Source organism: Emys orbicularis, chromosome 2, assembly GCF_028017835.1.
Source record: "Emys orbicularis isolate rEmyOrb1 chromosome 2, rEmyOrb1.hap1, whole genome shotgun sequence".
NCBI lineage: Eukaryota > Metazoa > Chordata > Testudines > Emydidae > Emys > Emys orbicularis.
This window is the reverse complement of record NC_088684.1, coordinates 1,507,309-1,532,561: the sequence shown is the minus strand read 5'-3', so window position 1 is coordinate 1,532,561 and position 25,253 is coordinate 1,507,309. Positions and strand designations below refer to the sequence as shown.

At 56.7% G+C, this 25,253-nt stretch overlaps 1 protein-coding gene across 1 annotated transcript in view; it reads left to right on the top strand.

Annotated features, from left to right (window-relative positions):
* SHARPIN (SHANK associated RH domain interactor) overlaps positions 1-25,037 on the top strand; it is a 40,239-nt gene extending 15,202 nt beyond the window's left edge. Inside the window, exons 7-14 of the mRNA XM_065399332.1 lie at positions 1,301-1,437; positions 2,326-2,499; positions 17,746-17,906; positions 18,226-18,337; positions 18,783-18,962; positions 23,454-23,552; positions 24,211-24,354; positions 24,957-25,037. Of these exons, the coding sequence (XP_065255404.1) occupies positions 1,301-1,437; positions 2,326-2,499; positions 17,746-17,906; positions 18,226-18,337; positions 18,783-18,962; positions 23,454-23,552; positions 24,211-24,354; positions 24,957-25,037 (1,088 nt within the window). The remainder of the gene's footprint in view (positions 1-1,300; positions 1,438-2,325; positions 2,500-17,745; positions 17,907-18,225; positions 18,338-18,782; positions 18,963-23,453; positions 23,553-24,210; positions 24,355-24,956) is intronic.
* Positions 25,038-25,253: the final 216 nt, after the last annotated feature.

Sequence of the window (25,253 nt, the reverse complement as noted above, 5' to 3'; positions counted from 1 at the left end):
ACCAGGGATCAAAATATTCAGGAATGACAGAGTCGGTCACGCTGGTGGGGACATGGCATTATATGTGAACGAAAGTGTAGAGTCAAATAAAGTACAAATCTTAAATGAATCAAACCGCACCATAGAATCTCTATGGATAGAAAGCCCATGCTTGACCAATAAGTATGTACCAGTTGGAATATACTATTGACCACCTGACCAGGATGGTGACACTGGTTGTGAAATGCTCAGGGAAATGAGAGAGGCTACAAAGGCAGAAAATGCAATAATAATGGGGGATTTCCACTGTCTCCATGTTGACTGGGAACATGTCGCTTCAAGAAGAGATGCAGAGATAAAATTTGTAGACACATTAAATGACTGCTTCTTGGAGCAGCTAGTCCTGGAACCCACAAGAGAAGAGGCAATTCTTGATTTATTCCTAAGTGGAACACAGGATTTGGTCCAAGAGGTGAATATATCTGAACTGCTTGGTAATAGCAACCATAATGTAATTAAATTTAATATCCTTGTCGGGGGAAAAATGCCAAAAAAGAAAACACCCCTATAGCATTTAATTTCAAAAAGGGGAACTACACAAAAATGAGGAAGCTAGTTAAATATAAAGGAAAAGGAAAAGTCGCAAGGGTGAAACGTCTGCAAACTGCATGAAGACTATTTAAAAACATCGTAATAGAGACTCGCACTAAATTATACCCCACATAAAAAAAATAGTAAGTGGATCAAAAAAATGCTACCCTGGCTAAACAACAGAGTGAAAGAGGCAGTTAGAGACAAAAAGGCTCCTTTGAAAATGGGAAGTCAAATCCTAGTGAGGAAAATAGAAAGGAGCCTAAACTCTGGCAAGTCAAGTGTAAAAGTCTGAGGCAGAGTCTACTATGAAGTGGTACAACTAGTTCCAAAGCCCTCTTCCCCGTCTCACTAACAGCTGTCTCTTTGAGAGATCACTGCCAGGTGAGTGATGGGGGCTGGGGAGAGGCTGGCCCGTTTGTGCTGCTACCACTGAAATGGGAGGAAGGGGAGTTGTTCAGCTCCCCTGTGGAGTGCTCTGCCCCCAGTGGGGGTGGGGGGCAGTCGGAGCGCAGGGCATTGCATACTGAGCTGTGCCCAGCATCGCACTGGGCAGTCATGGTGCAGATGAGAGGCCTCTTCCCCCGTGCAGTGATCTGCGGTGGCCTAGCTTCCTGCACAACCAGGCCTTGGTGACCGTCCGTGTTACGCTGAACTGCACTGACTCAGCCAGGCGAATTTCAGACCTGGTGTTTGTAACGTGTCTGTTTGCTGGTGTCTGCCCCTCTAGCGTGGGTCGCTGACAACAGCGGGAAGATGAATATCGGAGAAATCAGCCACCAGCTGGGCCTGCTGCAGCTCACCAACCCCTTACCCAGCCAGTCCAAAGCGCACCCAGCCGCCGCTGCTCCACCGTCCCCCGTGCAGGTATGCACCCGTCTGACCCCTCCCCTGTGCAGGTATGCACCCGTCTGACCCCTCCCCCATGCAGGTATGCACCCGTCTGACCCCTCCCCTGTGCAGGTATGTGCTCATCTGACACCTTTCCCCACCTCATCTTCCCCCGTGCAGGTATGCACCCATCTGACCCCTCCCGCCCTCCCCTGTGCAGGTATGCACCCATCTGATCCCTACCCCCACGCTGCCGTCCCCCGTGCAGGTGTGCACCTGTCTGATCCCTACCCCCACCCCGCCCTCACCTGTGTGGTATGCACCCATCTGACCCACCCCCCTAGCCCACGCTCACCTGTGCAGGTATATGCCCATCTAACACCTTCCCCACCTCATCCTCCCCCGTGCAGGTATGCACCCGTCTGACCCCTACACCCACCCCACCCCTTCTGCCCCTCCTCTGCTCTCACGTGGGCAAGTTTGTACCCTGTCTGGCTGCGCCACCCTCCCCTTCAAGAGCCCAGGGACTCAGGCCTGAACAGGGCAGGTGTGAAGAGCAGTGAGTGAGGACAGTCCTCATGCAGTGGAGTAACAGGCCCGCCTTTCGCAGACACTGTCTCTGCCTGGCGCTGCCTTGGGGCCATCACGGTCAGAGGCCTGGTCCCCTGGGAGAAAGTGCACACACAGCTCTGGGCGGGGGGGCTGACCCCTTCTTTCAGAGGTGGATTTTTTCTGCTTCTGTGTCTGTTGCATGTCCTTCAGCTTGCCAGTCCACCTTCCCTGGGAGCCTGCAGGGGAGACCGTTAACCCGTGTGCTCCCACAGGCGCTGGGGGTGTGGTTCCCAGGCAGTTGATGGAGAAGGCGGCAGCCTCTCCTGCTCGCTCAGTGCTGTGTGGGTGAAGGGCTTGTCTTGTTCTCTGCAGACAGGCTGGTCATGTGCAAAATGTACCTTCATCAACAAGCCCACGCGGCCAGGCTGCGAGATGTGCAGCACGGACCGGCCGGCGGAATACATGGTGCCGGGCAGCTACCGACCGGATGAGACGGAGCTCTGGAGGATGCAGCAGGAGGAAAAGGGGATCTTGCAGTACCAGCAGGTAACTCTGCAGGGAGCTCTGCCCCGGGGGGCAGCCATGGTGCCCGCACCGTTCTGTCGGGGACAGCGCCAGGGGAGGATGAATCTATAGTAGCTGCCTACCAGCAGCCACTTGGTGGTGTTTCATGAGTGCATGGATGCCCTGGCAAGGACAGCTACTCACCAGGGGCCCCGCCAAGTGGTGCCAGGGAGAGCTGCCCTCTCTAATAGCGAAAGGCAGGCAGGGGGCTGGCAGGGCCCAGCACATAGGGAGCCTGTGGCCCTCGGCCCCTCCAGCCAGGCTGTTACAGGTGAGGGCAGCCACTGGCCATGCTACAGTGGGATTCTGTCGGCGTTTCCCTCACCCGCGCCTCTACAACAGGGCAGCAGTGACTTCGGTAGGGCCCCGTTCACAGGGGCGGTGGGCTTTCCAGCTGTGGGTGCGGGGCAGTGCAGCCTGAGCTTGGCATGACACGGACTCCTGGACTGGCAGCTCCTTCCCTTCTCTTTCAGCTCCATGCACCAGCGCCCTGTGGGCGGGCACGTGTTTGTCACGTGCGGCGAGTGGTGAGGAGTGGAAAGAGCTGCGGTCGGGCTGGCTTGGCTAGCAAGGCCTTGGCTGGGCTAGTTTGTTGGAGCTGTATTTCCCATGGGGTGACAGCACCAGCAGACGCCCCAGTGTAGACAAGGCTCCAACAGGCTGGGCCTTGGCTGTGCTGTGGCTTCAGCCAGGGGCGCTGCCCCCGTTGGGAACTGTGTCTCCACCTGCTACCCCAGCCAAGGCCCAGAGTGCTGCAGGGCTCCGGCGAGTCAGACTCGGCGACTGACAAAACTCTTCTCTGCTTTCTTTTTTCTCTCGTGCTGGAATCTCACTAGGAAAAGGGAAGGAGAGAAGATGGCTCGGCCACACACTACACCCAGAGCCCAGGCTCCCTGGATGACTTCATCCACCTCTCCTCGGAATTCTGCTAGCCACGTCTCATGCCTGGCCGCCCTGGACTGCCCCGCCCCGGACTGCCCCGCCCCAGCCCCTCTCGCGCTGGCCTGAGCCCTCCCCTGCGCTGCCTGGGGCATCCGTTTGTGCCAGGTCACCATACTTGGTCAGACTGTAGAGTCAGTATGGTAACTGTGTTCCCACACGGAGAGCAGCGGGCAGGCCGCGGCGTTATACTGTGCTGCCGGTGACTGTGGGGCTGCCAAGCCATGGACAGAGCCACTGCCAACTGGCCTTGGGCCTGCCCCAAGAGGGGTGGATCCCAAGCGAGAGCATGGGTCTCATTGCGCAGAGAGGCCTCTTTCCTGGTGGCTTGGAGGGCTGAGGATCTGGCTGAGCTAGGTCTGGCCTGGCGGGAGTAAGGCAGCTTTCTCAGGCAGTTTCACGTCTGTCTGCGTCTTCCCTACATGGGTTTGGCGGTGGTGCTGAGAGACGGAGCGAGTGGAGTATGTGCTAGCACAGGGCCAGGCCATGGGAACGCTGCAGCTTGGAGTGGCTAGTGCTGCCTCCCGTGGCTTGGGGGGTGAGGGCCCTTCGTGGTGCAGGCAGAGCTCTTCCCCACCCTCCATGGCTGGTCCTGGCAGCCCGGCTAGTCCTCGCCTAGGAGGGCTGCACACACCTCCCTACGCGGCTGGAATGGCGGCTTTCACCCGCAGCACCACCTCTGCGGCAGGCCCAGGCCCTGCCTGTTTGCGTGTGCCGAAGCACAGCTCCTGCACCAATGGTGTGTCTCTCTCGTGCGCGTACAGGCCACGCGCCTTGGGCAGCTGCCACACAGGGCTTCCTGAGGAGGCTGCTTCCCCTGTCGGCATGATGGCGTGTGGCTCCGTGGGGCGAGGGCCCCGTGGTCTCTGCCTAATTCTTTTAGGGGAGAGCAGCGTAGGCAGATCTGATGCCCCTGCAGAGCGGCACTGGCTGCTGCCGTCAGTCACTGCTGTGCTGTTGCTGTGACCTCCGTCATCGTGGGGAGCCGGGAGGGGAGGGGAGGGGAGGGTGGGGTCCCCCCCCGGGTATCTCTCCCCGGGAAGTCCCTGCCTCCCTTCCGGTTATATACACTGCAGCTGTCAGTGCTGCTGCCAGGCAAATTGGGAGAGCCGGGGAAGGAAGGGAAGCGCCTCCCAGAGAGCCACTCTCATCCCAGGCTTCAGGGCGCTTGTTCCGTTAGGCTTACAGACAACAAGGGGGATGGGTGCTGCTGGGGATCACCCTCCAGCCAGCCAGACCAGGAGAGCTGCAGAGGTTGTTGGCCGGGGCTAGAAAAGGGCCCATTTCCCCAGGGCGTAGGGCCTGACCCCTGCCAGGCCAGCTCCAAGCCTCTTGTGCCCCTGGGAATTGCAGTGCCTTGTGCTAAACCACGGGAGCCAAACTGCCCAGCCAAGAGCTGTGCTGAACCGACACAGAATAGAGCCAGCTGCAGGTGCAGCCCCTGGCCAGTCCAGGCCCCGCCCGCTGCAGGTGGAGGCTGCTCAGGCTACGATGCAGCACTGCATGCTGGGGCCCCTGTATTAAAGTGGGGAGCTGCTGTGGGCTGCACCTGCCCTGCCAGCCATGCGTGGGTCACCTGCACGAACACTTCCTGCATAGCCATGTGGTGTGCGGCTCCGGGACCCCCCGGGGGAAAATGCAGGCTAGAGCCAGCCCCCCAGCTCGGGAGCTCCTGCACCTGCCTTCTGGAGTCCCACATACAGTGGAAGGGCAGGGCCTCCTCTGTGCTTAAGCTAGTACGGTCGTGGGGCTGGCGTTGGGTGCAGGGCCGCATGCATACTCAGCTTGGGGAGGGGGTGAGTGCTTGAGTGACTTCCTGCCTAAGGAAGGAGGGTTTGACAAATGCTAGAGCAGGAGGAGTCCAGCAGAAAGAGCCCTGAGTTGGAGCTGCGGCTTAGAGGAGACTTGGTTTGACTCTGGTTACGGGACAGGAGTGGCAGAGTGTCGTGTGAACGGGGACTGGACAGAACTTCTCTCCCAGGAGTGTCAGGACTTGCAGTCAGGCACTGGCCTGGCTCGCAGCGTGGGGAGGGTAAGGGAGCCACCTGATGAATAGGCCAGAGATAAGCCAGGTCTGGAGATGCACAGCCCGCCCTCCAGGCGCTTGTCCGCTGTCGTGGTTTTACTGCGGAGGAAGGTGAAGGGTGTGGTCGCTCTGCTGCAGGTACGGAAGCAGCAATGCAAAGCTGTCAGTGGAGATGGGATTGGAATCCCAGGCCAAAGTCACAAGCCTCTTGGGATGGGCCTAGTGCTGATGTCCAGCCAGACCTTGTCTGCGTGTCTCCTGTGAAACAGAGCCCCCGTCCCAATAGCACTTTACTCTGGGAAGAGATGATGCGAGCCCCTCTCGTTACCTGCATGCACTGATACTGTGAGGGCGGGTGGGCCGGAGTCACTTGTTCTGTGTTGCACTTTGTGTTTGAAATCTCAGCCCAAAGCCAGTCACCGGCTGTAGGGCAGAAGTGGCCACAGCGTCTGCAAGACACGTGCTGCTCCCCGGCCGGGAGAGCGCGGCTCTGACACCAGTGCGCTCAGGGTGCCATGTGGTATCCGGCTGAGGCTCGCTGGCATCAAATCCTTAGTGGGGAGGTCTGGCCTGCAGAGACTACAGCTCCCAGCATGCAATGCTTCAGTGCCCTGGCAGCTGGGAGTACGATGGAGGAGCACAATGGGAACCAGTAGTCTCTGTGGCTGCCTATGTGATGCTGGGCCACGCTTTGGGCTAGCAGAGCATGAGCTCCTCCTCTCCTGTAGCTTCTTGTGGTGCAGTCTGTGCCCAGTTCCTTGTATGGAGTGTGACGGACAGTCATTGCTCAGCTACAGGTACTGGACGAGTTCGCACCTGAGTTCCTTGGTCTATTAAAGATTTCTCCAAAGAGCGCGTCTATCCTGGTGTGTTATTGGGCAGCCGGCAGGGACTTGCGCCTGGTCTGTACAGAGACATGCAGCATTGGACTAAAGGGGTGTTTCCAAAGAGGTGCTGGCCCTGGCTAGATGCTCTTGTGCCTTGAGGGGCTGATTTGGGTTCGTTTAATCTGTTTTTTACTGGATTATGCTAACTCAAAAGGAGCCAATCATAGCAACACAGAACAGCCAGATGGGATCAGAGCCGGGGTCTGGTCTCTCACGGCGTTACCTGGGGTTTCTCAGAACCCAAAGCAGGGGTAACGTAACTGTTTCTCTCCAGGCAGTGTCAGGAATAAGTCAATGGGAACCCAGCGCTTCCGTCTGATAAACGATTGATAAAAGCAAGCGTGCTCTTACTAAAACTACGATTTATTAGATATTAAGCGCACACACATACGCAATAGGTTTAAGACATCCCAGATATAGTTACCCACAGTCTGAGATGGTTTCAAGTAATCACCAGCTGGGCTTCCACGGGCCCTCTTTCTGTCCAGCTGACGTGGAGTTTAGATGTCAGCTCCTTGCCCAAAGAAAAGCTCCCTTGGACTTCTCTGAGGTATTTACTTTTACCTAATCTTTTATAGCTATCCCTAACAAAACACATAACCTATAGTGTCTCCTAGTGGGTCAATATATAACAACCTCTGCTGGGTCACCAATTCTCCTAATTTCAACAAACTACTCATTATCTCCAAACATTTCTAATATTTCTATCCATAACAACAATACGTCAGGGGCACCTTAAACCATGAGCTCTTCACTCAATCTCTTTCATAACTTTCTCTCCCATTCTGATTAACAAACGGCAAGTATGCAGCTGTCTGACCTTATCTCACAAAGGACGAAGATTATTCCTAGCTATGTGATGTTTGCTGGTCAGCTGGCAGTGCTGCATGTACGAAATGGCTGACTGCAGTACTGTCAGGTTCTGGGGTACACGCAGGAATGTCAGATTCCGGGTGGCAACACTAGGTTCTGCAGAGGAAGGTGCAAGAGGTGATGTGGGATAATCTGCCCCCAGCCCCATCTCCTGGTCTCTGTTAGTCAGAGATTGGCTTCAGCCCTGAAAGCAGCAGGTTTTCTCTCTCTCCTAAAGCTCCTCTCTTAGCACTTGCTGCTCTAACTCTGGATGTCCGTGTTAATCCTTTTTGGAAGCTTGTTAATAAATCGCCAGTCCTACAGCCAGCGCAAAGGCTGAGCCGCATGTGTGCTGGGAAGAAAACACCAAAACCCAGAACTCGCTGATGGATACTTAACTTAGGTGTATAAAAGGGAATCTCGAGTAGGGGGAGAGAGGTTATTTTACCGCTGCGGTATCTGGCAGTGGGATGGGAAGTGGGACCCGGAGGGGCCAGAACAGGCCTGGAAGCAGATAGGAACCCCCAGGACCCTTCCTCCCAGCCCCACCAAGTCTCAGTAGTTCTCTTGTTCCCACTTCTTATCCATCTGGCTCCCCATTCACAGGGAGCTTCCACCCCTGCAGGAACAAATACTTGGTGATGGGCTCCTTGGTCTAGCAGGGAAAGGTTGAACACGAGCCAATGGCTGGAGGTTGAATCTAGACCAGTTCAGACTGGAACTAAGGCGTAAATCTTTAGCAGTGAGGGTCACTAACCGTGGGCCTATGGAGAACACTTGCTTGACCAGTTTAATTCACTTATAGTTCAGTCGTCTCAAATGCACGGCTGGAATTACCCAGGCAAACCCACAGTTCGCCTCAATGCATTAGCCAACGTGTGGCCATGGTGTCATGAGTGATTATGGACACTAATGCTGGTGGCATCCATCTCTAACATCCACTGAGGTGGTCATTGAAGGACAGTGGTCTGCCTTGAGGAGTGTGGCATCCCTGATTTGCAATTGGAATTCCTCCTGCTCGGGGGGGTTGCCCCCCAAGGCTGAAGAGCTCCGCCCACCCTACGCAGTCTGGTTTCTTTTCAAGGTGCCAGCCACTGACCTTTCACACCCCTGCTTTTAATAGAAACCCCTCTGCTGCACGAAGGCATGTGATGATTGGTCTAGATTCGCTGGCCATTTGGGGCATTTTATAGGAGTTGGGAGCTCGTCCACAACCCCATCCTGGCCCTAACAGCCCTTTTAGGAGGCTAGCAAGTGTTCTCCACTGGCCCATAGCATGTTTGTGCCATGAGAGCGGGCTGCCTCCTGCTACTACAACATGAGCTCTCATGGTGAGGGGATGTGATGGACTGGGAGTGGAAGGAAACGTGCTGATTTGGGGTGGCAATGACAGAATATGAGCGCATGGGGTGTGCTGCCAGTGAGGAAGCAGATCAGCCCCTATACGTTGGTCAGCAGCAGGTTAATGACCCTCAGCTTGGCAGCCTGTCCTCATCATGTGACTTGTCTAGTGTTCTGCCCTGCTACTGACTGTGGTGATGAAGAGTGTGAGAAATTCTGTGGCGACGCTGAGAAGGCATTAGCAGCTGCTCACGGTAGAGAAGTGTTAATTGGACAAGGTGACTGGAATGCATGCATTGGTCCTGAACGTTCCCCGGAATGGTGCCGCTGTGTAGGGAAGCTTGGACATGGCCAGACAAACAGCAGAGGACTGCAGCTCAGTGCAATTAGCAAATACCTTGTTCAAGCACAAACTGTCCAGGCAATGGATGTGGACAGTGCTGGATTTGGGGACTCAGAACCAGACTGACTTCACTGTAATTTTGAACAGGTGGTGTGATGGGGAGTTGATCCTTCTAGAAGGCGGACGTAGGATCTGATCGTAACGTAGTAATAGCCAACATAAAGATCAAACACTGAAGAAAGAATGACCTGCAGGTATCTTCAGGCTCTGTTATAATGTCGACAAACTGAAAGTCCATGGAACAAGTGGAATTCAAGAAAACAATTGAACAAAAGCTGCAAGCTGTTGAGCTTCTGCACAAGTAGCGTAAATCAGATAGAGTACAACATCTGCTGCACTACAGAGACAGTGGATGAATTCCCGGGGAAACAGATCCTAAAGAAGAAACCTTGGAGATCACGGAGTGGTGTGATCAATGAAGGAAGCTAAGAGCATAATGGATGATGGATGAAAGGCAAGAGAGCAATTGTCAGGGTTCCCTCCCAACTCTGAACTCTGGGGTACAGATGTGGGGACCTGCATGAAAGACCCCCTAAGCTTATTTTTACCAGCTTAGGTTAAAAACTTCCCCAAGGCACAAATCCTTTCCTTGTCCTTGGATGGTATTGCTGCCACCACCAAGTGATTTAGACAAAAATTCAGGAAAAGGATCACTTGGAGTCACTTGTTCCCCAAAATATTCTCCCAAGCCCCTTCACCCCCTTTCCTGGGGAGGCTTGAGAATAATGTGAGTACCGAGCAGACCCTTTGTCCCTAGGACACTGAAAATCCAACAGGTTCTTAAAGGAAGAACTTTATTTAAAGAAAAAGTAAAAGAATCACACCTGCAAAATCAGGATGGAAGGTAACTTTACAGGGTAATAAAAAGATTTAAACACAGAGGATTCCCCTCTAGCCTCAGCTTCAAAGTTACAAAAAACAGGAATAAACCTCCCTCTTGGTATGGGGAAAATTCACAAGCTAAAACAAAAGATAATTTAACGCATTTCCTTGCCTTTACTTTCAATTTCTGTAATTTTAGATGTATGTTTTCAGGAGACGTTTTACCTGCTTGGTCTCTCTCTCCGTCCAGAGGAAATAAACGAAGAGAGCAAAAACAAAACCTCTCCCCGGCCCCAGATTTGAAAGTATCGTCTTTCCTTATTGGTCTTTTTGGTCAGGTGCCAACCAGGTTATTTGAGCTTCTTAACCCCTCACAGGTAAAGTGATTCTGTACCTGTGGCCAGGAGGGATTTATGTTACTGCATAGATAAAGGTTGTTACCCTTCCCTTTATATTTATGACAGCAATATTCCCGTATGACGCCAGAAATAAATGCACTGATTAAAGTGGCAAAAGAAGATTGGCTTGAACAACAGTGCAGTGATATACAGAACTGCTTTGTGGCAAATGCCAGTAGGAAGGCCTGCCAAACCATCAAGACACTTTTGAAAGGTCTCTCTGGCAGGAAACACACCTTTTCACCCCCACGTGCCAGGAACTGTTAAGTTGGAAGTGAAAGAAGCAGAGGGGATATCTGTGAGAAGTTTGTCTTATCCCAGTGAACCTCCTGCTACAATTATAATAATAATTAATAATAATTAATGGAGATATCCTATCTCCTAGAACTGGAAGGGACCTTGAAAGGTCATTGAGTCCAGCCCCCTGCCTTCACTAGCAGGACCAAGTACTGATTTTGCCCCAGATCCCTAAGTGGCCCCCTCAAGGATTGAACTCACAACCCTGGGTTTAGCAGGCCAATGCTCAAACCACTGAGCTATCCCTCCCCCCCCGCAATTGAAGAAGTTGTGGATGCAGTGTGGACACTGAAAAGCAATAAAGCCCCTGCCGTGGACAACATACAAGCAGAACACATCCAAAGGGGTGGAGCAGCCTGTCAATGCCCTTTGGGAGCCTGGAAGATGGCCTGAGACTTGGGAACTCTGCTGCTTCTGGAAATTCCTGCACAATCTTGTTATTGACACTCCCTAGTAAAAGTCGGCCGTGCATCATTCTGAAGAGAATGCGCCCAGAAGAGGGGAGTTTCTGTCTGGAAAACAAGTGGGGCTTAGACCCCAAAGAAGTACAGCGGAGCAAATGTTCAGTCCGTATGTGATATGCAAGAAAGTGCTGGAGAATGATCCAAGCTTTGGTGGATTTTGCTAAGGCGTTTGTCAGCATATGGCACAAACCTCTTGAGGCGGCTGCTCGGAGCCGGTGAAAATGTAATAGGCCGACACAAAATCTCTGTGGAAGTTCAACAGCTCTAGGGCGTGCCGGGCATGAGCAAAGTAGTTGGCTCAACTTGAGGACAGGGCTGCTTGTTATCACTGACCCTCTTCAGCGGTTAGCTTGAAGAAATCTTAAGACCCACTGGTGGAAACCTCCAGGAGGGTGTACGCGTAAGTGAACCACAAACTAGTCAGCTGTGCTTCGCCCATGATATTGACCTGATTGGATTGTCCCAAGAGGAGGCTGTCGCAAGACGAGGCTTCACTCTGTCTGTCTCTCCCCCCAAGCATCCCCCTCCCGCTGCTCTTTGTAGGGGAAACAGCTCCTCTGCCCCCAGCTGGCTCTACTGATTCAAGCCCACGCCCCACCCCAGGTGTGGCAGGCAGGGATCACTGGGCAGGGCTAGCCAGCTCCCAGCCTCTGGCCCTTGAAAGGCCAGGCTGACCCACAGTGTCTTTAGGAAGACAGTGCTCTGTGGGGCTTGGAAAGGGATCTGGGAGCTGCCAGGCCAGTCTCGGCCCCTGGCTCCTGGGCCTCTTGTTCTGCTGGGAAGCCTGCGTGCCGAGCGCTGATCGTGTGGCAGGTGCCCTTTGGGACCCCACAGACATGGTGCTGCCAACCCCAAAGGCTCAAAGATTGCGAGTCAGACCCCAAAACTCACGAGGGGCCCAGAAGTCCTGAGACTTCATGGAAAGAGATGAGAGTGAGGGGTGGATGTCATGATTGGGGGGGGACGGACAATTAGTGCTGCCAGTGGTCCCAAGTGTACTAAGGGGACTTTGGCCCCTGCTGCAGGAGCGCTACCCCCATATCTGCCTGTCCCTTGCTCCCCCAGCAGCTCTGCTCCTCCTGGGGCTCTCCCCCAGATCTGGGTGGTAGGCTGCAGCAGGGTCCCCTTCCAAGCAAGGGGCAGCTCCAGGAGTTCTCTCCCCTGTTGCCTGACGGAGTCTCACCGGCCCGGGGGAGTTTAGCAGATGGTCACTAAGGTGACTGACCCTCAGTTAATCCCACAGCTCCAAGTGCCACTGTTGCCTGGTGGGCCAGGAGGCCGGCCGGCCCCAGGGGAAAGGACACCAGAGTGCAGGAGGCTTTGCTACAGGCGGCTGATAAACTAAACACGGACACACCCCACGTCTTCAGTCCTGTTTCCCCATAAAGCCTCAGGGTCCTGGGCGGGCAGGAGCCAGAGCAGCTGGGATAGCTGCTGGCTGGCTCCCTGACTAGCTTCCTGCTAGGCCACCGATGAGCCCAGCTGCCCTGTTTGGAACTGAGAGTGGTCACAGCCCCTAAAGCAGCGGCTCCGCCTCTGGCTTATGACTCTGGTTTACCCTCCGGCTCTGGCATTTGAATCATAGAATCATAGAAGAGTAGGGTTGGAAGAGACCTCGGGAGGTATCTAGTCCAACCCCCTGCTCAAAGCAGGACCAACTCCAGCTAAATCATCCCAGCCAGGGCTTTGTCAAGCCTGACCTTAAAAAGCTCTAAGGAAGGAGATTCCACCACCTCCCTAGGTAACCCATTCCAGTGCTTCTCCACCCTCCTAGTGAAAAAGTTTTTCCTAATATCCAACCTAGACCTCCCCCATTGCAACTTGAGACCATTGCTCCTTGTTCTGTCATCTGCCACCACTGAGAACAGTCTAGAGCCATCCTCTTTGGAACCCCCTTTCAGGTAGTTGAAAGCAGCTATCAAATCCCCCCTCACTCTTCTCTTCTGCAGACTAAACAATCCCAGTTCCCTCAGCCTCTCCTCATAAATCATGTGCTCCAGCCCCCTGATTATTTTTGATGCCCTCCGTTGGACTCTCTCCAATTTGTCCACATCCTTTCTGTAGTGGGAGGCCCAAAACTGGACGCAATACTCCAGATGTTGCCTCACCAATGCCGAATAGAGGGGAATAATCACTTCCCTCAATCTGCTGGCAATGCTCCTACTAATGCAGTCCAATATGCCGTTAGCCTTCTTGGCAACAAGGGCACACTGCTGACTCATATCCAGCTTCTCGTCCACTGTAATCCCCAGGTCCTTTTCTGAAGAACTGCCGCTTAGCCAGTCGGTCCCTAGTCTGTAGCAGTGCATGGGATTCTTCTGTCCTAAGTGCAGGACTCTGCACTTGTCCTTGTTGAACCTCATCTGATTTCTTTTGGCCCAATCCTCCAATTTGTCTAGGTCACTCTGTGTCCTATCCCTACCCTCCAGCGTATTTACCTCTCCTCCCAGTTTAGTGTCATCCGCGAACTTGCTGAGAGTGCAATCCACGCCATCCTCCAGATCATTAATAAAGATGTTGAACAAAACCAGCCCCAGGACCAACTCCTGGAGCACTCTGCTTGATACCGGCCAACTAGACATGGAGCCATCGATCACTACCCGTTGAGCCCGACGATCTAACCAGCTTTCTATCCACCTTATAGTCCAGGTGGACTAATTTGGCTTCTGTCCCTCCGGCCCTGACCCTCGGCTTGTTCCAGGGCTCTGCCCACCCTGGAGCCAGCTCTACCTGGTAGCCAAACTCTTATTTCAACCAGTGGGCCTGACCACCCACACCCCAGGTGGCTAGGGAGGCAGGTCCCAGCCTGGAGCCAGCGCTCCCCAAACTCAGCCCCTTTTCAAGGTGATCGTCTCTCCTGCCCCTTTCTGGAGCTGTTTTCCCCTTGGTGCGCCTTCAGCCTCCTCTCTCGCTGCAGTGAGCTGGCTCTGGCTTATACAGGCCCTGCTCACACCCGCAGCATCAGAGAGGAGCAGTTAATTGGAGTCAGATGCTTGGGTCTTCATTTTCTCCCCCCCTCCTTAGAGTCAAGCACAGGCATAAGCCCTAATGTTTGCACAACATGCAAACCCCAGCGCCCTCCCGCCTCCACCAACGGACCCCAGGCATGGGCTGAGCCTGCCCTTCTTGCCTGGTGCGTTAGACCTCTTGGTCTTTGATGTTCCCCAGGCTTCCACAGTCCTACTGCAGGAAGGGGGCTTTGCCTCCTGCTATGTGATCCCTGCATCTGTATCAGCTGTGTAATGGGGCTCCCCTTTGTCAGCTGACCTGCCTTGCAGCACAGCCCCTCCTTGGCAAACACCCCAGAGCTCAGATTTTTCCCTTACGGCAGCGACCTGGCCCCCCAGCTGCCCCCTCTTCTCTGCAATGGACTGGCTCTGCAGGAGGATTTCAGTGTGGAGCTGTGATGTTATGAGTGTGATATAATATCTCATTGGAAGGTGACAGGACCAGAAAGAGTTAATTAACTCACAGACAGACCTGACCCATGGCGGAACTTTAGAGACTGGTTAGGAAGAGCTGTAAATGAACAGAGCTTTGAAATGCAAGTCTGCATTGTTAGAGGTAGAAGGGGAGGTGTTTGCTCAGGTCTTGTGATGTAAGCAAACAAGGCTTGTCTATTGCTATAGCTTTAATTCAAAGATCAAAAAAGAAGTATTAGTATTTAGGAAGACACTTGAGTGAAATAGTATTATTGTCTCTCTGTCTCTTTGAAGGTTGTGGTAACCTGTATCTGAACTGTTTAATGGATAAATTCATAGATTCATAGATTCTAGGACTGGAAGGGACCTCGAGAGGTCATCGAGTCCAGTCCCCTGCCCGCATGGCAGGACCAAATACTGTCTAGACCATCCCTGATAGACATTTATCTAACCTACTCTTAAATATCTCCAGAGATGGAGATTCCACAACCTCCCTAGGCAATTTATTCCAGTGTGCTAATTGCCAGGATGTTTGAGAGAAGGAGAATTAAGCCTATTGTTTTCTCAGGCCGAAAGGCTGCTGGAAATGTATAAGAACCCTGGGACACGATCCTGCTTCATCTCAGATCTGCTTTGGGTTTCATGGGGGGGGAAACCTTAAGCCATAAGGATTGAGATCCCCAGCCACTGACTAGAGCCACCCTGAATATGGACATTGGACTATAACCTATGGACTATTTCTAAAAGGACTTTTGGCAACTACAAGCTCATCTCTGCTATGTACCTGAACCTCAAGAATTGAATTCAAGTCTGTCTGTATATTGATCTTTTAACCAACTCTCTTTTCTTTTTTAATAAATTTTAGTTTAGTTAATAAGAATTGGCTCTAAGTGTGTATTTTGGGCAAGACCTAAATTATAATTGGACCTGGGTGTGTGGCTGATCCTTTGGGGTTGGAAGAACCTTTTCTTTTATATGATGAGATCAGATTTTCAGTAATCATCATCATATCTCACAGGTGTGTCTGGACGGAGGCCTGAGGCTGGGCACTTTAAGGGAACTGCGTTGTTTGGACTTCTGAGTAACCAGTGAGGTACTACAGAAGCTGTTCTGTGCTGGTTGGTAAATCTAAGTACTAGAAGATCCACCAGCGTTTGGCGTTTGTCTGTCCCGTTTTGTTTGCAGTTCACCCTAATTGAGTGACCTCAGCTGGCTCCCACGGGCACCATCGTCACAGGAGCTTGGACAGCTTCTTCTCTTGCAGCTGCTGCTCACTCTCCTGTTCCTCTCCTCTGAGGCAGGTCGCTTTCTGCTCTCTCTGGACGGCTTGGGTCAAAATCTCATCCCTCGTTCCTTCCCACGCCTGCCAGCACTCCGTCGAGTGAGTCTGGCTGTTTTTGTGAGAGGACTTCAGCCCATTTCTCATCAGCCACAATAACCCTTCTCTCTGATCTCTCCAGTCTGGCTGCGGGGCCACACCTCCCTTGCCCAGTCTCCCCGTTTGCACTGTGGGACACCCATTCCATTGGAGGCCTCCACGTACCTTCTTTGAAACAGTCTCCCAGAGTCCCTTTTGGTCCCTTGCTGCTTTGGTGCTGAGCCCAGCCTCACAGCTGCGCTGTACATCCCTGTGTGCTCCAGTGCTCAGCTCAGGGCCAGCATTCTCTGCCCTGCGGCTTCCTCTGCCCTCGGGGCCATTTCCCTGGTGTGGCTGCCGGGGTGTCTCTAAGTGAGGCTCTGGACCCCGCTGAGTCAGTGACCCCCACCCGTCACTATTGAGGGGCTGCTGCAGCTCCCCTGCTGGTCCAAAGCTTCCTTCCCTGCTCTGCTCTGGGAGAAGGCCTGTATCATCTTCTCCTAGCCCCGTGGACTGGGCAGGGAGGGTCTTCTCAGCTAGTGGCAACTCCAGCTCTTTCCACCTCTCTTCCGAGGTGGAGATTTTCTGCTGCTGGCTACCTACTGCCGTGCTTTGCCGGAGCCATTGCAGCCTTGAGCTTTCGTTATTCTGGAGCTGCCCGCTGGGAAAGAGCAGAAATCGGGTTCTCCGGGTTCCCCTTTTTCTCCTTTCCTTTAGTAGCTGCTCTCCGCTGTGGCTCTTCTCAGCCTCTGTGTTTCACCCAGCCCTGAGATCCTGCTTCTGGCATGCCTCCTCCTGCAGTGCCTCATCTGCCTTCTGCAGCCTGGACCCGGAGCTCTGGAGTCTTCCCCTTGGCTAATTGGTTCTTTCCCGGCAGCCGCAGCCAGAGAACGCTTTTCTTCCTGAGCACCTCTGGCTTCTTCAGCTGCCTCTGGGGCCTGTTAGGTCCAGTCCAGCTGAGACTCAGCTTCTCCAGGCCCCAGGCTGGCCCTGGAGTGGGGAGCCCCCCCAAGCTGAGAAATGCGCTTATTGTCTGAGATTAAGAAGTGCAAAGAGCCTGACTGGAAGCATCTGAATTCTCCCCACCGCCCCTTCCGACCGGCTGGCTTTGGCAGGAGCCAGGGGCTGCATGCGGGAGTGACTGGGGGAGGACTCTGGCCGGGTGATGCCCAAGGCTTGGATGGCCACCGTGATCCCTTCAGGCCCTAAGTTCAATGAACCTGTGGGAGCAAAAATGCACATTTGAAATGGGCCTGCCCCAGGGACTGGGCAGAGAGCGCCCCCATCCCGCTGGGTGGCCTGGCCCCTCTCGGGGGGAGCGCCCCCATCCCGCTGGGCGGCCTGGCCCCTCTCGGGGGGAGCGCCCCCATCCCGCTGGGCGGCCTGGCCCCTCTCGGGGGGAGCGCCCCCATCCCGCTGGGCAGCACAGCCTGGCCCCTCTCGGGGGGGAGCGCCCCCATCCCGCTGGGCAGCACAGCCTGGCCCCTCTCGGGGGGAGCTCCGGGGCCCCGCTGGGCGGCCTGGCCCCTCTCGGGGGGAGCGCCCCCATCCCACTGGGCAGCGCAGCCTGGCCCCTCTCGGGGGGAGCGCCCCCATCCCACTGGGCGGCCTGGCCCCTCTTGGGGGGAGCGCCCCCATCCCACTGGGCAGCGCAGCCTGGCCCCTCTCGGGGGGAGTGCCCCCATCCCACTGGGCGGCCTGGCCCCTCTCGGGGGGAGCGCCCCCATCCCACTGGGTGGCCTGGCCCCTCTCGGGGGGAGCGCCCCCATCCCACTGGGCAGCACAGCCTGGCCCCTCTCGGGGGGGAGCGCCCCCATCCCGCTAGGCAGCACAGCCTGGCCCTCTCAGGGGGAGCGCCCCCATCCCGCTGGGTGGCCTGGCCCCTCTCGGGGGGAGCGCCCCCATCCCGCTGGGTGGCCTGGCCCCTCTCGGGGGGAGCGCCCCCATCCCGCTGGGTGGCCTGGCCCCTCTCGGGGGGAGCTCCTTGCCCCCCTGACCTCTCTCTGGCTCTGTTCTGCAGGCCCTGGAGGACGAGCGTCTGCAGAATTTCCAGCAGTTGCTGCAGCTGGAGGAGGAGGCGCTGGTGCCCAGCCAGGAGGCCATGGAGTGCCGGATCTGCTACCTGCCCATGGCACCAGGGGACGGGGTGCTGCTCCGGGAGTGTCTGCACAACTTCTGCAGGTACGGCGGCCCAGCCTGCACCCCCAAGCCACAGCGTGTCGGCACCGCGAGGCAGAGACTGCTGCAGAGCAGGGGGATGGAGAAGGTGGGATCGGTCCGGAGCCACCAGCTCCCCCCGGGTGTCCATTCCCTGGTCCCTGCCATGCAGCGCTCGGACTCCATTCCTGAGGCCCAGGTGCCGGCACTGTGCTGGGAGCCTGGGGCTGAGCCAGGCTTTGGGCCCTCATGGGGCTGCGGGGGCCGAGAGCTCAGACTGTGGGGCTGCAGCTGCTGGGTTAAGGGAGGGCTTCTCTGGGGTGACTGCCCCCTGTCCCCACAGAGACTGCCTGCAGCAGGTGATCAGCTACAGCCAGGAACTCCAGGTGTCCTGCCCCTTCCGCGACGACACCTACGCCTGCAGCAGCAAGCTCCAGGAACGGGAGGTCCGGGCGGTGAGTCCCTGCAGTGGGCAAGGGGGGCTCCAGCTCCCAAGAGCTGGCCTGCAGGCCCCAGTGAGTGGGTGGGTGGGCGGGCGGCTGTGGGGCAGGGATCTCGGCTTGTTCCCTAGGACCAGCCCCGGCACTCAGGGTGAGGCACAGCGGGAGATGGGGGGAGTGGGGTAAATGTTATCAGACAGATGGCAGGGAGCCAGGGACCTGCTGGGACGCTCTGACCTCCCATCAGATCCCAGAGGCTTGGCCCCCTTTGGATCTTGGGGACCTGCACACTTAAGCCAGGCCAGCACCTCCTCAGATAGCCCCTGCCCCACAGCCACCCTCTGTCAAGGCAGAGCTTCCAGAAGGGGACCCTGCAGCCTATCCCTGTCCCCTGGTGGCTCTGCCATGGGGTGGGCCTGGCCAGCAGTGGCGTGACCTCCCCGGCGCTCTGTGCCCACAGCTGGTGTCAGCAGAGGAGTACAAGCGGTTCCTGGAGCGGGGCCTGGTGGCGGCGGAGAGACGCACCCAGAACAGCTATCACTGCAAAACCCCGGACTGCAAGGGCTGGTGCATCTACGAGGACACGGTCAATGAGTTCCGCTGCCCCATCTGCCAGGGCCTGAACTGCCTGCTCTGCAAGGTGAGCCCCGGGGCCCTGCGGGGGAGGGCCGGGGGGCAGGACGTGGGGCTCCACAGCACTGCCCCGCCTGCTGCTGCTGCCGCCGCCGTCCCTGGGAGTCTGCAGCGCGCAGTGCTCCAGCAGCCAGGCCCTGCGGAGCAGGATGGAGCAATGCATGCTGGGAGTGTCGTTTCTGTAGGCTGCAGCAGGGACCATTGTGCTCCTCTAGTGACCTCCTGCCTCGCACGGGACTGGGAATGGCCCCCAATCATCCCCAGCGCCGAGCTGTCAGACAAACAGCCCGTCTGCATTTAAAACCATCCACCATGAGCCTTGAGAAATTGCTCCAATGGGTAATTCCTCGCCGTTAAAAACCTATGTCCTATTTCCAGTGTGAACGTGTCTGGCTTCAACGTCCAGCCATTGGCTTTTCCTGCTAGACTGAGGAGCCTGTGATCAAATCTCTGTTCCCCACGGGGGTACTTACCGACTGGGATCAAGGCGCCCCTTCACCTGCCCCTTGTTACGTGAAACACATGGAGCTCCCTGAGTCTCTCGCTCTAAGGCAGGTCTCTAACCCTTTCCTCCTTCCTGTGGCTCTTCTCTGACCCTCCCCAATGTATCCCCATCCTTCTTGAATTGTGGACATCAGAACTGGCCCCAGGATTCCAGCAGTGCTCGCACCAGGGCCACATACAGAGCAGCAGGAGCATGGGAGGAGACCAGAGCAGGGGGCAGCAGAGTAGGGGGTTGGGGAGGGAAGTGCAGGGGGGGCTGGAGCAGTGGGGGCAGGATGGGGGGGATGGGGAGGGTGGCCTGGAGCAGTGGGGGCAGGATGGGGGGGATGGGGAGGGTGGCCTGCAGCAGTGGGGGTAGGATGGGGGGAGAGAAAAGAGGAGGGGGGGTCTAGAGAGTGGGGGCAGGATGGAGGGGAGGGGCGGGGCTTCCGGAGCAGGGCTTCCGGAGCAGGGGTAGGGTGAGGAGGGGGGGTCCAGAGAACTCAACAAGCATGTGGACAAGGGTGATCCAGTGGATATAGTGTATTACATTTTCAGAAAGCCTTTGACAAGGTCCCTCACCAAAGGCCCTTAAGCAAAGTAATCTGTCATGGGATAAGAGGGAAGTTCCTCTCATGGATTGCTAACTGGTTAAAAAGCAGGAAACAAAGGGTAGGAATAAATGGTCAGTTTTCAGAATGGAGAGAGGTAAATAGTGGTGTCCCCCAGGGGTCTGTACTGGGCCCAGTGCTATTCAACATATTCATAAATGATCTGGAAAAAGGGGTGAACAATGAAATGGCAAAATTTGCAGATGATACTAAACTGCTCAAGATAGTTAAGTCCAAAGCAGAAAAGAGCTACAAAAGGATCTCACAAAACTGGGTGATTGGGCAACAAAATGGCAGATGAAATTCAATGTTGATAAATGCAAAGTAATGCACATTGGAAAACATCATCCCAACGGTACATATAAAATGATGGGGTCTAAATTAGCTGTTACCACTCAGGAAAGAGATCTTGGAGTCATTGTGGATAGTTCTCTGAAAACATCCACTCAATGTGCAGCGGCAGTCAAAAAAGCAAACAGAATGCTGGGAATAATTAGGAAAGGGATAGATAATACAGAAAATATCATATCGCCTCTATATAAATCCATGGTACGCCCACATCTTGAATGCTGCGTGCAGATGTGGTCGCCCCATCTCAAAAAAGATATATTGGAATTGGAAAAGTTTCAGAAAAGGGCAACAGCTTGGAAAAGAGACAACTAAGGGGGGATATGATTGAGGTCTGTAAAATTATGAGTGGCGTGGAGGAAATAAATAAGGAAGTGTGATTTACCCGTTCACATAACACAAGAACTAGGGGTCACCCAGTGAAAGTAACAGGCAGCAGGTTTAAAACAAACAAAAGCAAGTATTTCTTCATACAATGCACAGTCAACCTGTGGAACTCCTTGCCAGAGGATGTTGTGAAGGCCAGGACACTACTAGGGTTCAAGAAGGAACTAGATAAGTTCACAGGGGATAGGTCCATCAATGGCTATTAGCCAGGATGGACAGGGATGGTGTCCCTAGCCTCCGTTTGCCAGAAGCTGGGACTGGGCGACAGGGGATGGATCACTTGATTCCCTGTTCTGTTCATTCCCTCTGGGGCACCTGGCATTGGCCACTGTTGGTAGACAGGATACTGGGCTAGATGGACCTTTGCTCTGACCCAGCGTGGCCGTTCTTGAAACAGTGGGGGCAGGACAGGGGGAGAGGAGGGGAGTGGAGGGAGATTGGAGCAGTGGGGGCAGCATGGAGGATAGGGAGGGGCAGGGGGAGGGGGATGGGGCCTAGAGCAGTGGGGGCGGGATAGGGGCAGGGCCATGGTGCTGCGGCGGGAGGTCGGCGGTTCCCAGCTAGTTACCGTCCAGCCCAGCTCTTATCACAGGACTAAGCGGGAGGGGAAGGCCGGCCAGTGCTGGGAGACGGCCGGCAGTTCCCCTGGCTCCGGCCTGGGAGAGCGTAAGTGGAGGTGCCAGCTGGCCGGGGGGAGAGATGGGCATGGCTGTGGGCATGGGCAGTTGGCATTTCAACCTGAACTTCTCCCCCCGGCTGGCAGAGGAGTGGCAAAGGCAAAAGCCAGATGAAAAGACAGGACTGGAGGGTTTCTCCTCGGCGCTTAGCCGAGCGGTTGGCTGTAGCGATCGTTCACCACTTGGTCCGTTCCTGGGCGGCCGCAAGCATCAGAACAGACTCGATGCCCCCCCATCACGGGTCAGCCTCTGGGCCACCTCCACCCCTCGGCTGGTGGAATTTTATCCCGGATGTTACGAGCTGTCAGAGAACGGCGTTCTCCGGAACGTCTTGCGGTATTCTCGCGACAGGTCTGAAAAGGCGCCGTCTGTAGACCATGGCCCCATGGCCCCAGGAGTCTGTAGCCAGAGCGACCGTAAATATCCCCGTTACGTCTGTCGAAGCAGGCTCCAGCTTTTGCTCTTTGGGTTCAGTACTCACCGGATCCTCCCACTCACACGGAAGTTCTGCGCCGGCTTGGCATCGCCGCGTCTGCCACGGGCCTCTCGGCACGACAACCACGTTCAGGATCTAGTCCATACGGCTGTGAAACCGGGACACTGTGCCGCTCCGACTGGGCAAAGCCGGGGGCTTCCCACACAACACGCCAGCGCCGTCTGTTGGGCAAAAAGTGCCACGACTTGATTCCTAACGCAGCGGGGTTTGTGATCTCAGGATTCTGGGACCGACGGGGAGCCATAGGCTCTGTGTTACGCCCCTGCTTGGGAACAGTCCCTTGGAGGCACCTTTCAGTGTGATGGGGTCCCCCAGCGGGTCCCACTCCTCCTTCGGGGGGGAAGCAGTCTGACCACCTCCTGGACTGAGCCCCTGGGGGGCTCCAGCTCTGCTGTGTCATGCTGGGAGCACTGGCCTGCAGGTCGCACTGAGCCAGACCCTGGGAGCGACGCGTCCGCTCTGCAGGGACGGGTGCACCAGCCAGCGGTTGCAGCGACACCCGGCCGGCCGCGGTTCCAAACCGCGCAGGGTTTACTAGTCAGCTGGGACAGGGCCTGGCCGGCCCTAGCTCAGCACAGAGAACTGAAGGTAAAAGCATCGTCCGTCTGCCGAGCCGGAGCAATCGGCCAGCCAAGCTGGAGTGGCTGCGTCCCAGGCTCTGTCTCTCTGACCTCGTCAGTCTGTCCCTGGAGAGCCCCCAGGCTTCATCCCCTGCTGCTCACGGCTCGTCCTTTGGCCTCAAGCTGGGGTCTCCGCCCCATGTCCCTGCTGAGCGGTGGGGGACGCCACCTTCCTCTGAGTCGTTGGTTGGTTGGTTAGATGCTAGGCTTCCTAGTCTCTCTGGGGGATTCTGCATTGAGATGGGGTCGCTTCCAGCAGGTCCAGTTCCTGGCCCAGACAGCCAGGCCCCACCCCCACCCTGTGTTCTGTGCTGCCCCCCACAAGCAGCCGTAACCCTCTTCCTCCACTGGGGAGTGATGCAGAGGGAAACTGAGGCACACACAGGCATCATAAAATTATACAAACAATTCCTACTTCATCCCAGGGGCCTGTCAGGATTTGGGGGTGGGAGGCTGGCAGGCCGGGGGAGGCTGCTCCGGGGCAGGGGGCAGCGTGGGAGGAGATGACCGTGGGGGGGGGGGGGGGGAGGGGGGCTGAGGTGTAGGTGCTGGGGGAAGGCTTGAGCAGAACCAAGGGCTGCAGCGTTGCTGGGGCAGGGGGCGAGTCACTCAATATCCAAGCCCTGGGTGCTGCCCTGTGGCTGGGAGAGCTCTGTACCCCTGCAGAGGGGGCCCCAGCGCCTGAGAGGGGATTGGCCCTGGCCCCGGGGTCAAAGCCCAGCCAAGCTCCCACCCCAAGCACCATAGCCAGGGGCTCTTGGCACAGTGCCAGGCCAGCTGGGACCTGTGCGGGGCTCCCAGCCGGCCCAGTGCCTACTCACCCAGCAGCTGCTGCAGGGCCGGGGGGCTGATTGCTGCCACTCTCATCCCCACCAGGTCATCCACGAGGGGAAGGACTGCCGCCAGTACCAGGACGACCTGCAGCTCCAGGCCCACAATGACACTGCTGCCCAGCAGACCAGCGACATGCTGCAGGTGAGAGCGCGTCCCCGGGCGTCGGCCCCAGCACAGGAGAGCACCAGGACACCTAGGGTCTCTGCCTGGCTCTGGCATGGATTTGCTGTATGGTCTTGTGCCCCACCTGTAAAACAAGGCTAGCAGTTCCCAGCTGGACTCCCCACAGCCCCTGCTTGTCCAGCCCTGGGTTCCTCCCTCCCCCAGCTCTGCCAACACCCCTCAATCCCAACCTGCAGCCCCCTGCTAGCCCAGCCCTGGGCTCCCCCATCCCCCAACACCCCTCATCCCAACCCACAGCCCCTGCTTGTCCAGCCCTGGGCTCCCCCCTCCCCCAGCTCCGCTGACACCCCTCAATCCTGACCCGTGTCCCTCACTCCCAACCCGCAGCCCCTGCTAGCCCAGCCCTGGGCTCCCCCCTCCCCTAGCTCTGCCAACACCCCTCATTCCAACCCCCAGCCCTGCCAATTCCCCAGGGTCCTGACCTACAGCCCCCTGCTAGTGGGCTCCCTTCTGCAGGTCTCCTTGGTTCTGTGCAGGTTCCCAGGCTCGTGTCTTGCTCAGTGCTGTCTGGCCTTGCAGTGCAGCCAGGGTTGGGCCTTTGCCAGCAGCGGCCGTGGAGCAGTGGGGATCCCAAGATGGGTGCATGTCTCCCCTAACGGCTGCCTCCCCCCCGCAGACACTGGTGCAGACGGGCGAGGCCATGCACTGCCCCGTGTGCCGGATCATCGTGCAGAAGAAGGACGGCTGCGACTGGATCCGCTGCACCGTCTGCCAGACGGAGATTTGCTGGGTGACCAAAGGGCCACGCTGGGGGCCTGCGGTGAGCGGTCACAGGCCAGGCAGCCCTGGCTCCCGAGCACCTGCCCCCGGGCAGGGAACTGCCCCCGCCTCCCAGGCTGGGCCTCAGCCCCCCTGCTGCCCCCCCCCCCCCCAGGAGCTCATGTGGGGGGAACTGGGCCATGGTTGGGGAATAGCAGGTTGTGCAAGGAGCAGGCTGCGTGGCTGCCCCTTCCCCCGGCTCTAGAGGGAGATTTCCCCTCCTGTGAGCTACTGACCTGGCCCCCTGCCAAGCCATGGGGCTCAGGTTCCCGAGGCTCTGCCCTAGCTGCCAGAAGACGGAGCGTGGGCTAGAATCGTTGGCTCTGGGCAGGAGGGGAGCAGCCCCTGGAGCCAGGCAGAACAGGGGGCGCCCCCACTCCTCCGACTGGATGGAGCCCTGAGGCTCGTGTGGATGCGGGAGCAGCAGCCTCCCCTCCCCTCCCCGACCCTGACATGCTGCTCCCGGGGGCGGAGGGGATCAGCTGGCTCGGGCTCCTCATCTTTGGATGCAGCCCCCATGGAGAGGTGGGGAGATGCTGCAGGTATCTCTGTTGTCCATCCGCCCCCACCCCCACCCCTCTGACTCACTCTCCTCCCCTCCAGGGCCCTGGTGACACCAGTGGAGGATGTCGCTGTAACGTCAATGGGCAGAGGTGTCACCCGCACTGCCAGAACTGCCACTGAGCGCGCTCCGTGCACGGCCCCTGGGCCTCCCCCACTCGGCAGCCTCCAGCCCTTGCCAGCTGCGTGCAGTGCCTTGAGGGGGCTCCCCCCACTCAGTCTGGCCCAGGGCCCTCTTCCTGCTGGGCCATAGGCTGGGCCTGTCTCTGCCCCCTGGACAGGCCGGGGTGGGAGCTGTTGGTGTCAGGTTCCCAGAGCAGCAGCTGCCTGGCCCCAGGG